Consider the following 15271-nt stretch of genomic DNA (forward strand, 5'->3'; position numbering starts at 1 on the left):
TTTCTCAACTCCCAGCTTTCAATTCTCTACTTTTACTTCTCAATTTCCAACGTTCAACTGTCAATTCTCAAGCACCAGCTCTCAACATTTTACTCTGAACTCTCAACTGCCAACTCCCAACTTTCAACATGATCCTCGAAACTGTATTGTACACTCTTAACTATTAATTGTGAGTTGAAACTCTCAACTCTAAATTTGCAATTCTCAACTCTCAACTCTCTACTTTCATCATTTAACTTAAATCTCAACTCTCAACTTTTAATTTTCAACTTTTAACTCTCAACTATCAACTAACATTTCACAAAACTCAACATCCAACTCTCAAGTTAGAGGTGAAGTGAAGAGTAGCCTACACTGTTTTACGAAATGAATAAAAAAAATGTAGAGTCATTGAGACTTTAGAATTTGAGAGTTCAAAGTTGCAGAGTTGAGAGCCGAGATCCGAGAGTTGGGAGTTGAAAGTTGAGTGATGAGAGTTGAGAGTTTTGAATTGAGAGTTAAAAGTTTTGAATTGAAAGTCGAGAGTTGAAAGTTGTAGATGAAAGTAGAGAGGGGAGAGTTGAGAGTTTAGAAATGATAATTTAGAGTTTAGAGATGAGAGTTGTGATGAAGAAATTGAGAGAATAAAGTTGAGAGTTAAGTTTGGAGGATCCTCAACTCCCAGCTTTCAATTCTCTACTTTAACTTCTCAATTTCCAACGCTCAACTGTCAATTCTCAAGCACCAGCTCTCAACATTTTACTCTGAACTCTCAACTATGAACTCTCACCTCACAAAACTCAACTTTCAACCCTCAAGTTAGTAGTGAATTGAACAGTAGCCTACACTGTTTAGCGAAATAAATAAATAAAAAAAAAAGAAAGTGATTGAGAGTTGAGAATTTAAGAGATCAAAGTTAAAGAGTTGAGAGTTGAGAGTGTTGAATTGAAAGTTGATAGTAAAGAGAGGGTAGTTAAGAGTGAATCAAAATTTAGTAGTTGTGAGATGAGAGTTGTTATTGAGAAATTGAGTGAATACGCTGAATACTCAATATACAACTTTTATTTCCCAACTTTCAACACGCAACTGTCAACTCTTAACTACCAGCTCTCAACATTTTACTAGGAACTCTCAACTCTAAACATTCACTTCTCAATCCACGAAACTGTATGTACACTGTCAACTATAAATTGTGAGAAACTCTCAACTCCCAAGACCCAATTCTAAACTCTCAGCTCTTTACTCTTACCTATTACTTCACTTAACTCTCAACTCTCAACTCTCAACGTTCAACTTTCTACTCTCAACTATCAACTCTCATCTCACAAAAATCAACTTTCATCATTCAAGTAGCCTACTTTGTTTTGCGAAATGAATAAAAAAAAGTAGAGTGATTGAGAGCAAGGTTGCCGAAAAAATTCTGTGTTTTTGACAGAAAAAAATCTTGAAAAACTTTGAACCCGATTTTCTGTCACGCTTTTTTTTATGAAGTTAATTGAAAAATGATGTGAAACGCAAAAAAAAATTGGGAACTTTTTACAGTTTTAATAGAAAAAATTAAATTCATATTTTCATGAATTAGAGTCAGAAATAAGAAATCGAAGAAAATTTTCAATTTTTGAAATCTGAAAAAAATTTAGAAAATTTGCGAATTCGCGGAACATTTTAAAAATTCTGTGATATTTGACACAGATTTTGTGAAGAAAGTTGGCTCAAAATTCTTTAATATCACAGATTCTGTGATTTCGGCAACCTTGATTGAGGGTTGAGAGTTTGAGAGTTCAATTTTTAGAATGGACAGTTGAGAGCTGAGATCCGAGAGATGAGAGTTGAGTGTTGAGAGTTTGGAATTGAGAGTTCTGAATTGAACGTCGAGAGTTAAAGGTTGAAGATGAGAGCTGAGAGTGAGAGAAAAAATTTGGAAGCCTAAAATTGAGAGTTAGAAGGAGAAGTGAGAATATAGAGCTCAATAATGAGAGATGATAGAAAAGGGATGAGTCTCATGCGTTTGTGATATTATACAAACTTGTACATTCATTTCAGCATAATTTTATCATCCCTCTCAACTGCTCAGGGTCTGAAAATTTTTCATTTAAATTAAAACCAATGTAAAATATAAATCTTCTTCACGAAAACAAATAAAATGGATGCGTAAGAATGTCAACCAAAACACGAAACGTCACTACGATTATTCTGTCCGCCAATCATAAGTCGATTTGTTCTTTGAAGCGAATTGTTCCCGGAAAGTGGAACCCAACTTTCGAAAGTTCGTCTCGTCGCCCTCTAGCGGTGCAGCTGCAGTTAATTTTGTTTGTGAAATTTTCATCCTTTTCAGAAATAATTTACTAACGGCCAAGTGCTTTCAAATGTTTTTTTATTCTTTTGGAAAATTTGGGTAAGGGATTTTCTTGCCTAATTGTTTGGTATAGTTTTTTTTTCGTTACAAGCTGCAGCTGCAAAACTCACTAGAGGGAGACGTTACTTCAGAGAGAGAAAAAAAAACTGATACAGGTAAGTTGAGAATTTTTTCTATCAATTGTTATCTAAGATGACGGATCCAACCGAAAATCGCTCTCGAAATTTTTAATGTTTTTCTACAAAAAGCGGCAAACAGGTGACGCAAATCATCCGAACTGGATCGAAATCGTTTCCAACCGAAAGTGTTTTTTTTTTCAAATTCACATAGCCATCATGTGGGAGGATCTACTTATACATATATACCAATTTTTGTGTTTTTTTTTCTTTTGTTCTTATTTAAAGAACCAATTTTTCCACGTATTAGACTTGACATTTAAGGTTCATCTAATAACTATTCATATAAAAGTATTTCTTTGATACTTTCAATCCGGATACAGAACTTAAAATAAAACTCTGATTTCAAAATTTTTAATTCCGATTCTTTCTATTAAACTACAATATGAGGCCCTTTGAGTGTAAGTGATTTTCCATATATTTTTCGAAAAATTGAAGTCTTCGGTCGAACGTAAAAGTGTTGAAAAAATAATTCAAAAAATTCCCCAAAAATAGGTTGGAATCAGAAAAATCGTATGGAACCAATAACTTAAAATTGATCATTTTCACATTTATACCGCTTTGGTTCTGAGATATCACACCAATATCACATATGGGTTTCTGCTTATGTTTTGTATTCTTTGCATTTCTTCTCTCACATTCTTCCCGCTCCTTGCTTATTGAGTTTTTTTTCTTCCTCTCGGCCCAAACTGGGAGCGTTATGTTTTCCGGCTAGAAATACTATCCGGACTAGTTTTTCACTTCTGCTTGGCTGACGGCAGCTGTCTTATGTTTTCCACCATTAGACATACCAGACATTTGTTTGGAAATTTCGAAGGGCAGTCCACATTTCACTTCTCGGAATCAACCGACTGTTTAAAAATAAGCCAAAATCCGGTGCCCTTCTCATAAGTTCATTCAGTTAAAAAAAACGCGTAAAATTTTATCGTTACGTATAGCACTTGTGTGACCTTCAAGTTCAACTGTTCATGCTTTATGCGCCATGCGAATGGCGCCTTGTAGAAATTATCTGAAAAATGTAGAATTCCTTTTTTGTTCTCGCGTTTTGAACATTGGAATTAGTAATCAGAAAAATTTCAAGCGTATCGCTTCTTGTTCAAGCGTTCCGTTTCGATGATATCTCGCAAAATGTCTCGGCAAAAGGCGCTGGCAATGAGTGCTAGTTTTTTTTAAAGAAAGATAAGCCACTTCTTTAAAGAATTTTATTATCGCAGCTGAAGTCATGCCCACTCAAAGCAGCAATTTTTGAGCACTTCCGTCTCAACCTTGACAATGAACCATGAGCCATCATCGAACATTGCTGCTGGTTGGGAAACGTTCTCCAATTTTCCGACCCGAAAGCCAAACGGAAAAGGAAAATCCAATAGTTCGGTGCAAAATATGAATGCAATTTCGTTTTCTAGCACTTCTGAATGCTTTGTTTTCTAGGTCGCCGGTTTTCTGTTATTCCTGTTTTATTTTCCCTGTCTCCCTAGCGAGTTTTTTTTTGTGCAATACCCGATGCGCCATTAGGGGAATCCGCGATTACGTCCCATTTCCGCCTTCGTGCATTCTGCTGGAGTGCTAGAAATGACTCGAATGGATTCATGCTATGGTGTGTCTATGTGAGTTTGCAATTTTATATTCTAGACTCTAGACACTAGATTTGAGACTCTAAATTCTAGATTCAGGGTTCTAAAGTTAAGATTCTTGATTCTTGAATTCTTGAATTCATGATATCTTGAATTCTTGAAATCTTGAATTCTTGAATTCTTGAATTCTCGAATTCTTGAATTCTTGAATTCTTGAATTCCTGAATTCAAGAATTCTAGAATTCATGAATTCCTTAATTCCTTAATTCTTGCATTCTTGAATTCTTGAATTCTTGAATTCTTGAATTCTTGAATTCTTGAATTCTTGAACTCTTGAATTCTTGAATTCTTGAATTCTTGAATTCTTGAATTCTTGAATTCTTGAATTCTTGAATTCTTGAATTCTTGAATTCTTGAATTCTTGAATTCTTGAATTCTTGAATTCTTGAATTCTTGAATTCTTGAATTCTTGAATTCTTGAATTCTTGAATTCTTAAATTCTTGAATTCTTGAATTCTTGAGTTCTTGAATTCTTGAATTCTTGAATTCTTGAATTCTTGAATTCTTGAATTCTTGAATTCTTGAATTCCTGAATTCTAGAATTCTAGAATTCTAGAATTCATGAATTCCTGAATTCCTTAATTCTTGAATTCTTGAATTCTTGAATTCTTGAATTCTTGAATTCTTGAATTCTTGAATTCTTGAATTCTTGAATTCTTGAATTCTTGAATTCTTGAATTCTTGAATTCTTGAATTCTTGAATTCTTGAATTCTTGAATTCTTGAATTCTTGAATTCTTGAATTCTTGAATTCTTGAATTCTTGAATTCTTGAATTCTTGAATTCTTGAATTCTTGAATTCTTGAATTCTTGAATTCTTGAATTCTTGAATTCTTGAATTCTTGAATTCTTGAATTCTTGAATTCTTGAATTCTTGAATTCTTGAATTCTTGAATTCTTGAATTCTTGAATTCTTGAATTCTTGAATTCTTGAATTCTTGAATTCTTGAATTCTTGAATTCTTGAATTCTTGAATTCTTGAATTCTTGAATTCTTGAATTCTTGAATTCTTGAATTCTTGAATTCTTGAATACTTGAATTCTTGAATTCTTGAATTCTTGAATTCTTGAATTCTTGAATTCTTCAATTTTTGAATTCTTGATTTCTGGAATTATTGAATTTTTGAATTCTTGAATTCTTGAATTATTGAATTCTTGAATTCTTGAATTATTGAATTCTTGAATTCTTGAATTCTTGAATTTGAATTCTTGAATTCTTGAATTCTTGAATTCATGAATTCTTGAATTCTTGAATTCTTGAATTCTTGAATTCTTGAATTCTTGAATTATTGAATTCTTGAATGCTTGAATTCTTGAATTCTTGAATTCTTGAATTCTTGAATTCTTGAATTCTTGAATTCTTTAATTCATAAATTATGAATTCTTGAATTTTTGAAATCTTGAATTCTTGAATTCTTGAATTCTTGAATTCTTGAATTCTTGAATTCTTGAATTCTTGAATTCTTGAATTATTGAATTCTTGAATTCTTGAATTCTTGAATTATTGAATTCTTGAATTCTTGAATGCTTGAATTCTTTAATTCATAAATTATGAATTCTTGAATTTTTGAATTTTTGAATTCTTCTATTCTTGAGCTCTTGAATTCTTGAATTCTAGAATTTTTAAATTCTTGAATTCATGAATTCTTGAATTTTTGATTTCTTGAATTCTTGAATTCTTGAATTCTTGAATTCTTGAATTCTTGAATTCTTGAATTCTTGAATTCTTGAATTCTTGAATTCTTGAATTCTTGAATTCTTGAATTCTTGAATTCTTGAATTATTGAATTCTTGAATTCTTGAATTCTTGAATTCTTGAATTCTTGAATTCTTGAATTCTTGAATTCTTGAATTCTTGAATTCTTGAATACTTGAATTCTTGAATTCTTGAATTCTTGAATTCTTGAATTCTTAAATTTTTGAATTCTTGAATTCTTGAATTCTTGAATTCTTGAATTCTTGAATTTTTGAATTCTTGAATTCTCGAATTCTCGAATTTTTATATTATTGGATTCTTGCATTCTTGAATTTTTGAATTCCTGAATTCTTGAATTCTTGAATTCTTGAATTCTTGAATTCTTGAATTCTTGAATTCTTGAATTCTTGAATTCTTGAATTCTTGAATTCTTGAATTCTTGAATTCTTGAATTCTTGAATTCTTGAATTCTTGAATTCTTGAATTCTTGAATTCTTGAATTCTTGAATTCTTGAATTCTTGAATTCTTGAATTCTTGAATTCTTGAATTCTTGAATTCTTGAATTCTTGAATTCTTGAATTCTTGAATTCTTGAATTCTTGAATTCTTGAATTCTTGAATTCTTGAATTCTTGAATTCTTGAATTCTTGAATTCTTGAATTCTTGAATTCTTGAATTCTTGAATTCTTGAATTCTTGAATTCTTGAATTCTTGAATTCTTGAATTCTTGAATTCTTGAATTCTTGAATTCTTGAATTCTTGAATTCTTGAATTCTTGAATTCTTGAATTCTTGAATTCTTGAACTCTTGAATTCTTGAATTCTTGAATTCTTGAATTTTTGAGTTCTTGAATTCACGACTTCTAGAATTCTCGAATTCTTGAATTCTCCAATTCTTGAATTCTCGACTTCTAGAATTTTCGAATTCTTGAATTCTTGAGCTTTTGAATTTTTGAATCCTTGAATTTTTGAATTCTTGAATTCTTGAATTCTTGTCTTGAATTCTTGAATTCGTGAATTTTTCTTGAATTCTTGATTGATTCTGGATTCTACCTTCTTCATTCTTTAATCTTGATCACAATTGTAGACATTCTAGCCGTTTGAACCCAGAGTCTGAATCTGAATTTTGAATCTTGATTTCGATTCCGAGTATGACACTGCCTAAGAAAAAAAAAACTTTAAACAAATTTGAAACTGACAAACGTTGTTGCTAGAATAAGTATTTGTTTCGTTTTCTCCGTTTTTTTTTCTTTTTCCTTGTCCCTATATTTATGGCACCACTTTAGCCAATTTTCAGTGGCCAAAGTGTCGTCGTCAGTGTCTTTCTCGGTGGCAAAACAGAAACACAGTAGGTAACTACCAAAGGATGGTGCTTGGAATGTGGTTTGAACTTCCCGATTATGATTGACAAAAATTGCGTCATCTTTCTGATTTTTTTTCATATATTTGCACTCCGAAAATCTTTGAAAAATTTGTGAAGATGTTTGAATGAAAAATAGTTAAAAAATGTCTTCCTTAACTTTAAAGGAAGGAGTCTATAAATCCTATTTTCTTATACTTTTTCAGTTTCGTTTGTTTTTTTTTCAACTGTGTCAGCAGGAGAATTTACCTAGGATGGTCTCAAGCAGCCGTCTCCGAAACTACCCTTTAGAAAAAAAAACGGGAGTTGGCAGGGAAAAATGGCGCCATCAAAACTAGGGAAGCGATGTAATAAAAAAATAGAACTTCACACTCTCCTGCGCTAAGTCGTGTATATTTCGCGGACAGCGTTTCAAAAAATGGCTCTATTTCGAAATATGTATATAACATACAAAAATAAGGTGGTATGTTCCGAAGAATTGATGCTTATTCAATTTACCAAAATAAAAAATACAGCATTCTCTATTTTCCGACCTACCCCAATAAATAAGCAAAAGTGTAGTTTACTTTTGGCCTTCATTAATGAGTATTATCAGGAGTGATTTTGGAATACCACTCAATTTCTGATTATGAACCATCGTTCCAGAACAAAATTGTATTTTCAAACCTCACTTTCATTTACAAAGCCATTAATTTTAACATTTTCTATCGGCCCTCGACTGGATTGGATAACAGCATATCAAATTACGTGAATTGTGTTAATTCAGTTATTCACACCCGGGTCCAGTTCCGGTCAACTTTTGTTCGGTATAAAACTCCTGCCCCACATTTTCCAATTCCGATCCAGTCCAAGCGTTTGTTTACATTACCTGATTGGATGCGGTTTGGCGTACCAGTTGAGGTACCAATAACGATTCGATACGAATCCCCAACCTCTTCACTGGCAAGAAACTCCCGTGACTTCCCTTATTTCTAAACATCCACCAACAAAACGGAAGTGATGCCCCGGATTGGAGGGAAGAACGGTGGGAGGAGTTGCCTAAATTAACACGTATCGGCAATTGAACTTGATTTATTATCGATACACCTTCCCTAGGCCGTGTTTCTTATTACGCCACACGTGACTTTTCACCGGGGACCACGAAACGGAATTTCCTTAGCTTCACAATCCCCAGCCTGGTGAAGGCACGGTGGGTTTGGTGGTATGGAATCTTGGAAGAATTGGTTTTTTTTTCAATATTGTCATAAAAAGTTGTTACACCGCAGCTAGAACCATGGACTAGGATAATGGTTTAGAAACTTAGACTAAAACTATGGACTAGATTTATGTACTAAAATCATGGACCGGAATCTAGGAATAGGACGATGGATTAAGATCATTGAATAAAATCATGGACAACGATCATGGACTACAATCATGGAACATGGTCTAGGATGATGGACTACGATAATGGACCATGAGCAGATCATGGACTAGAATCACGGACTAGGATCATTGACTTGGACATCAATTAAGGAATATGGAATTTGATCATAGAATAGGATTCTGAACTGTATAATAGAATTATGGTGTCCGGTCATGGACTAGGAGCAATGGTAAAGGGTTATGGACAAGGAAAATGGACTAGGATTATAGACTAGATTTATGGACTAGAATCATCGACTAGAAGCATGGACATGGACCAGGTGCACGGAATAAGATCATGAACTAGGAGTATGAGCTATAGGACCTTATGCCATAAGATTATGGACTAGGAATGTGAACTATGGACTAGAATCGTGAACTAGGAGCATGGACTGGGAACATAGTTTAGAATTACTGACTAGGACGAGGACCATGAATTAGGATCTTAAACTAGAATCATGGACTATGATCATATCGTAGACTAGGATTAAGGTCGACGATCATGGACTTGAATCATGGACTAGAATCATTGACTAGGATTCGAATAAGGATAATATAATGGAATCAGCACTATAACTAGAATCATAGGCCTTAATCATGGACTATAATCATGGACTAGGAACATGGACTAGAAAAAGAGACCAGGAACTACAATCGTGGAATATGATCATGAACTAAGATTATGGACTAGAAACACGGACTAGAATCATTAACTAGAACCATGGACTATGACCATGGACAATGAACTAAGATCATAAGCTAGGAGCATAGAATTGGATTATGAACCATTACATGGATCATGAATTACAATCATGGAGTAAAAACATAGATAAGGAACACATACTCGGATTATGGTCTCCGATCATGGTCTAGGAACATAGATAGAATCATGAAAGTTTATGGACTAGAACATGAATGAGGATTTTCAATTAGATCCATAGACTAGGACCGTGGATTACGATCATGGACTAGGAACAAAGACTAGGGCCAAAGAGTAGAATTATGGACTAGGACTCTAGATAAGGATCATGGACTTCAATCATGGACTTTGATCTAAGACTAGGATTATGGACTACGATCATATACTGGGGTTATGGATAAGATCCATGAACCATAGGCTAGAATCATTGACAATGATCATGCACTAGGATTATATGTTCATGGACTAGGAACATAGTATAGGGTTATGAACAAGGACTATAAATAAGGATCATGCACTTAAGTTATGGACTTTGATAATATGCTAGGATTATGTACTACGATCATGTACTGGTGATATGGATAAGATTCATGAACATGAATCATAGGCTAGGATCGTGAACTAGGATCATTAACTAGCATCGTGAACTAGGATCATGAACTAGGATCACAGAATACGATTATGGACCATGATTAAGGATTAAGCAGTACGTTCATGGGAGTACGTTCATGGACTATGGTTATGGACTAGGAACAATGAACTACGACATGGACGTGGACTACACTCGTGGTACTTGATCATGAACTTAGCACATGGTCTCAATCATGGACTAGCTAGAGTCGTTGACTGGGACATGGACTAGGACATGGACTAGGACATGGACTAGGACATGGACTAGGACATGGACTAGGACATGGACTAGGACATGGACTAGGACATGGACTAGGACATGGACTAGGACATGGACTAGGACATGGACTAGGACATGGACTAGGACATGGACTAGGACATGGACTAGGACATGGACTAGGACATGGACTAGGACATGGACTAGGACATGGACTAGGACATGGACTAGGACATGGACTAGGACATGGACTAGGACATGGACTAGGACATGGACTAGGACATGGACTAGGACATGGACTAGGACATGGACTAGGACATGGACTAGGACATGGACTAGGACATGGACTAGGACATGGACTAGGACATGGACTAGGACATGGACTAGGACATGGACTAGGACATGGACTAGGACATGGACTAGGACATGGACTAGGACATGGACTAGGACATGGACTAGGACATGGACTAGGACATGGACTAGGACATGGACTAGGACATGGACTAGGACATGGACTAGGACATGGACTAGGACATGGACTAGGACATGGACTAGGACATGGACTAGGACATGGACTAGGACATGGACTAGGACATGGACTAGGACATGGACTAGGACATGGACTAGGACATGGACTAGGACATGGACTAGGACATGGACTAGGACATGGACTAGGACATGGACTAGGACATGGACTAGGACATGGACTAGGACATGGACTAGGACATGGACTAGGACATGGACTAGGACATGGACTAGGACATGGACTAGGACATGGACTAGGACATGGACTAGGACATGGACTAGGACATGGACTAGGACATGGACTAGGACATGGACTAGGACATGGACTAGGACATGGACTAGGACATGGACTAGGACATGGACTAGGACATGAACTAGGACATGGACTAGGACATGGACTAGGACATGGACTAGGACATGGACTAGGACATGGACTAGGACATGGACTAGGACATGAACTAGGACATGGACTAGGACATGGACTAGGACATGGACTAGGACATGAACTAGGACATGGACTAGGACATGGACTAGGACATGGACTAGGACATGGACTAGGTAAAGGCTATGACAAAGGACAAGAATAGGTCAAAAACCTCGAGAAGGATAAGATAAGGAAAAGGACAAGGGAATGTGCAAAAAAAAAGGAAATTAACACGGACTAAGACAAGGACTAGAAAAAGAAAAACAAAAAAAAAATGGAACATGGAGCAGGAAATAGGAAATATACCAAATTGGAAAAATAATAAGATAAGGACAAGAATTATAAAAGAACTATGTATGACAAAATTAGGACTGATACAAGAACAAGGGAAGGTGACGTTTCAACTTACTTCTAAACATTTTCAAGGGTAAAATCTTTTTTAAGTGATTCTCAACCTTCCAATCCCAGTTTAACTCAGAGCGAATTATGAAAAGTAGATTTTCTCAATTGGTTAAAACCCGTCAGTTTCCTAAATTTATCTTTCAACTATGATTTTTTTTAAAACCGCCGCGCTCCAATCCGATCACAGAAACCGTATTGATACACCGTCGCGTCCCCTTTTCCGAAAAAAGGAAACCAAATCAAACACAGCCGTTCGGTTTCCTTGAGGCCAATAATGATTAGGCCCGGGCCGGAGCAGGCAGGAGCAGTGTGTTTATCTTTCCTGTTACTTATTTATGAGTCAATATTTCCTTCCTCTCCTCCCCCGGAGCCTGTTCCGAGTTGCTGCCAATATTCATTAAACTTTTATGTTCCTCATCCTTGCCTTGCCACTTTCCGGCCCCGATCAATTTTCTTCTGGTTTGATTCGACAATATATACCGTGTGGGTATTGTTGGTTTTCGAGTTTTTGTGATGGTTTTTTTTGCTTCTGCGTTTCTATTTTGTTTTGATTTTTCGTGGCAAAATCCGTTCATGCGTCCCGCATCTTCCCAATATAATGGTGGTCGCCTGATGATCCGTTTCGACCTACGGGGGCAAGTGTTCGGAAGAAAATCAAACCAAGTGTCGAATTTGTGCCACAATTCACCACCATCCTCTTTGATTGTTATCTTCCCTATTAGGTTTTATTGGTCTTGAACAAATGGCGGTTTACTATGAAGAGTTTATTACAGTTCGATAAATTTCAGTCTTCAACTTCTAGGCGAGCTTTGAAAAAATTTTGATATTTTCATAATTCTATAATTATTTCAACAAAAAAAAAAATCCAGTTTTGCTGTGAAGAAACAAGAAGAATTGTTTACGCCCAGTTGAGCATCGAAAAGTCGCTGTTGCGAAAACCGACAATTCTATAATCATGTTTACGTTTACTTATCATCATCAACGAGACACACATCCTAACAACAACAACGCAACGAAACGCGCTTACGAGTGCCAAAATTACTAATTGTTTGTTTTCTGTTTCCTTTCTCCAATCCCCAACCCACCCTTCGTCTTCGGGGTTCTCTCTTATCACAACCGATCCATCTCTAGATCAACCTGCGGCTAATACTCGTCAGTGGCAAGACGAAAGAGTTCCTGTTCAGTCCCAGCGATTCGGCGGGGGACATAGCGCTCACAGTGTTCGAAAATTGGCCCGATGGTAAGTACCTGATTCGGATGAGTCAGTTAATTTATGCGTTTCTTTCGTTTTTGTTTTGTTTCCCTGAACTTCAATTTGACCATTTCAACCATGCTCAACTGAGAGCTGACATTTTGCTCACTTGAACTTTGTAAAGAGTGCCCCTCAAATGTGTAAAAAGAGCGTTCAACTGAGAAAAATCTACCATGCACAATATTGAGACCAGGAAACAGAAATCGTTATCTTTCGATAAGTTGCCAAAAAAATGATGCTAAAATAGCTCGATTTCTATCATATACGGCTGAAATAGAAATAGTCTGTAAAAAAATAAAACGTCTAATGATCTTAACACTAAACGTACCGGAGGCGGTCAAATGACGGTTTTTGAACTTTAAACGATGATTACGCCTTATATAATTGTTTTTTCGCAAATTTAACGACAGGACTATTTTTGTTTTTGAAATGCAAGTATTTTTGCGTTTTTAAATTTTTTTAAGTGTTACGGTTTTCGAATAACGTATGTGGTATACCTATTCATACCGCGAGCGGTCAAATGACGGCAAACACCGTTTTCGCTAAAACTCCCTTGTTTCTCAACCGATTTCTATCAAATTTAAAGTTTTGAATAGCTTATAATTCGACTCAAATATGTTTCTCAGACAATTTTCATCTACAATCAATAACTTTAAAGTTATTTACAGTACAAGAAAAATTTTATGAAAAACATGCTTCAGAACAAAGGTTGTAAATCAGTTATTAAGTGCTCGAAAAAAATTTCACTTAGTGCCTGAGAAAGCTGAAGTTAGAAGCTATATGTTGCACATATGGAAAATTTTTTTGAAAATTTTCTAAGATCATGGCCACAAAAAATGTAAAAAAGTTGTGTAAAACCCGTACTTTTCAATCAATCGACCGCGAAAGCTGTTCCTGTTACAGTAGAAAATTTTGAAAAAGTGAATTGAAAGGTAGACGTAATTTGTCACATTTTGGCATCTTAAGATTTTTTGAAATACGAAGTACATAATTTATGACGACTTTTCAAAGGTAGCTGTTTTTCGAACTTTTTATCATTTTGGATTTTCTAAGACAATTCCTACACCTAAGCTCAGCTTTGCACTGGATTTTGAGTACGTTAACGTAAGGTTTAGGCAATAAAACTATATGCAAAAGAAAGCTTATTTCATACCGGTTCTAGTGGTGTAACTGCATTGGCGGTGCAATGCTTGGCAAAAATATGATAAATAAAACAGTGAACTAGTTTCTGAATTTTGAGAAGTCAGCACAAATTCTTGCTTGGCAGACGGGCGCAGTGGGTGGTAATATCTCAAAGCTATTCTGCACACGAAGACGGGTGAAAGGAAACGAATAAACAAACGAGCAATCGCTCAAATTTTCTGGTTTTACATTCATAAATATATTTATTATATTTTTGTTAAGCATCGCACCGCCAATGCAGTTACATCACTAGAAGCGGTATGAAATTTTCTTTCTTTTGCATATAGTTTTATTGCCTAAACTATACGTTAACGTACTCAAAATCCAGTGCAAAGCTGAATTTCAGTGTAGGGATTGTCTCAGAAAATCCAGATTCATAAAAAGTTCGTAAAACAACTACCTTTGAAAAGCCGTCAAAAATTATGTATTTAGTATTTTAAAAATCTAAAGATGCCAAAATGTGACAAATTACGTCTACTTTTCAATTCACTTTTTCAAAATTTTCTACTGTAACAGGAACAGCTTTGGCGGTTGATTGAAAAGTACGGGTTTTACACAACTTTTTTACATTTTTTGTGGCCATGATCTTAGAAAATTTTCAAAAAAATTTTCCATATGTGCAACATATAGCTTCTAACTTCAGCTTTCTCAGGCACTAAGTGAAATTTTTTTCGAGCACTTAATAACTGATTTACAACCTTTGTTCTGAAGCATGTTTTTCCATAAAATTTTTTTTGTACTGTAAATAACTTTAAAGTTATTGATTGTAGTTGAAAATTGTCTGAGAAACATATTTGAGTCGAATTATAAGCTTTTCAAAACATTAAATTTGGTAGAAATCGGTTGAGAAACAAGGGAGTTTTAGCGAAAACGGTGTTTGCCGTCATTTGACCGCTCGCGGTATGAATAGGTATATACAAAGTGTCGGTATGTTTAGTGTTAAAAACATTCTTGCATGCTAAAATTTTCAAAATGGGCTACAAGTGTCAAAATTACTACCACTTTTTCCCAACACGAGTGAACTTGCTCTTACATTCGGCTAAAAAAGAAACAGTGTTGTAAAAAAAATCAACGGCTAAAGGTCTTAAAAACATTTTCGCAGTGTAAAACTTTCAAAATGTCCAACGAGTGTCGAAAATTCTGTACAGATGAGATGAAGCATATGCTGAGAATGAGCTGAATAAAAATAAAATAACAGTTGCATTCGGCAACACTGAAGATAAATAAAATAAAATAAATGTTTATGGTATCACTTGTTATTTTAGCAACACTGGGCAAAACAAACAGTGCAAATTTAGTCATTGATCTATTTTTGTGAGTGATAGACGTGTCTGAGTGAA

At 35.1% G+C, this 15271-nt stretch overlaps 1 protein-coding gene across 1 annotated transcript in view; it reads left to right on the forward strand.

The window, feature by feature from the left end:
- LOC129743544 (SKI family transcriptional corepressor 2) overlaps positions 1 to 12675 on the forward strand; it is a 29523-nt gene extending 16848 nt beyond the window's left edge. Inside the window, exon 3 of the mRNA XM_055735583.1 lies at positions 12629 to 12675. Coding sequence (XP_055591558.1) covers positions 12629 to 12644 — 16 coding nt within the window. The 3' untranslated portion in view covers positions 12645 to 12675. The remainder of the gene's footprint in view (positions 1 to 12628) is intronic.
- The last annotated feature ends 2596 nt before the right edge of the window (positions 12676 to 15271 follow it).

This window comes from Uranotaenia lowii, chromosome 2 (assembly GCF_029784155.1).
Source record: "Uranotaenia lowii strain MFRU-FL chromosome 2, ASM2978415v1, whole genome shotgun sequence".
Classification (NCBI taxonomy): Eukaryota; Metazoa; Arthropoda; class Insecta; order Diptera; family Culicidae; genus Uranotaenia; species Uranotaenia lowii.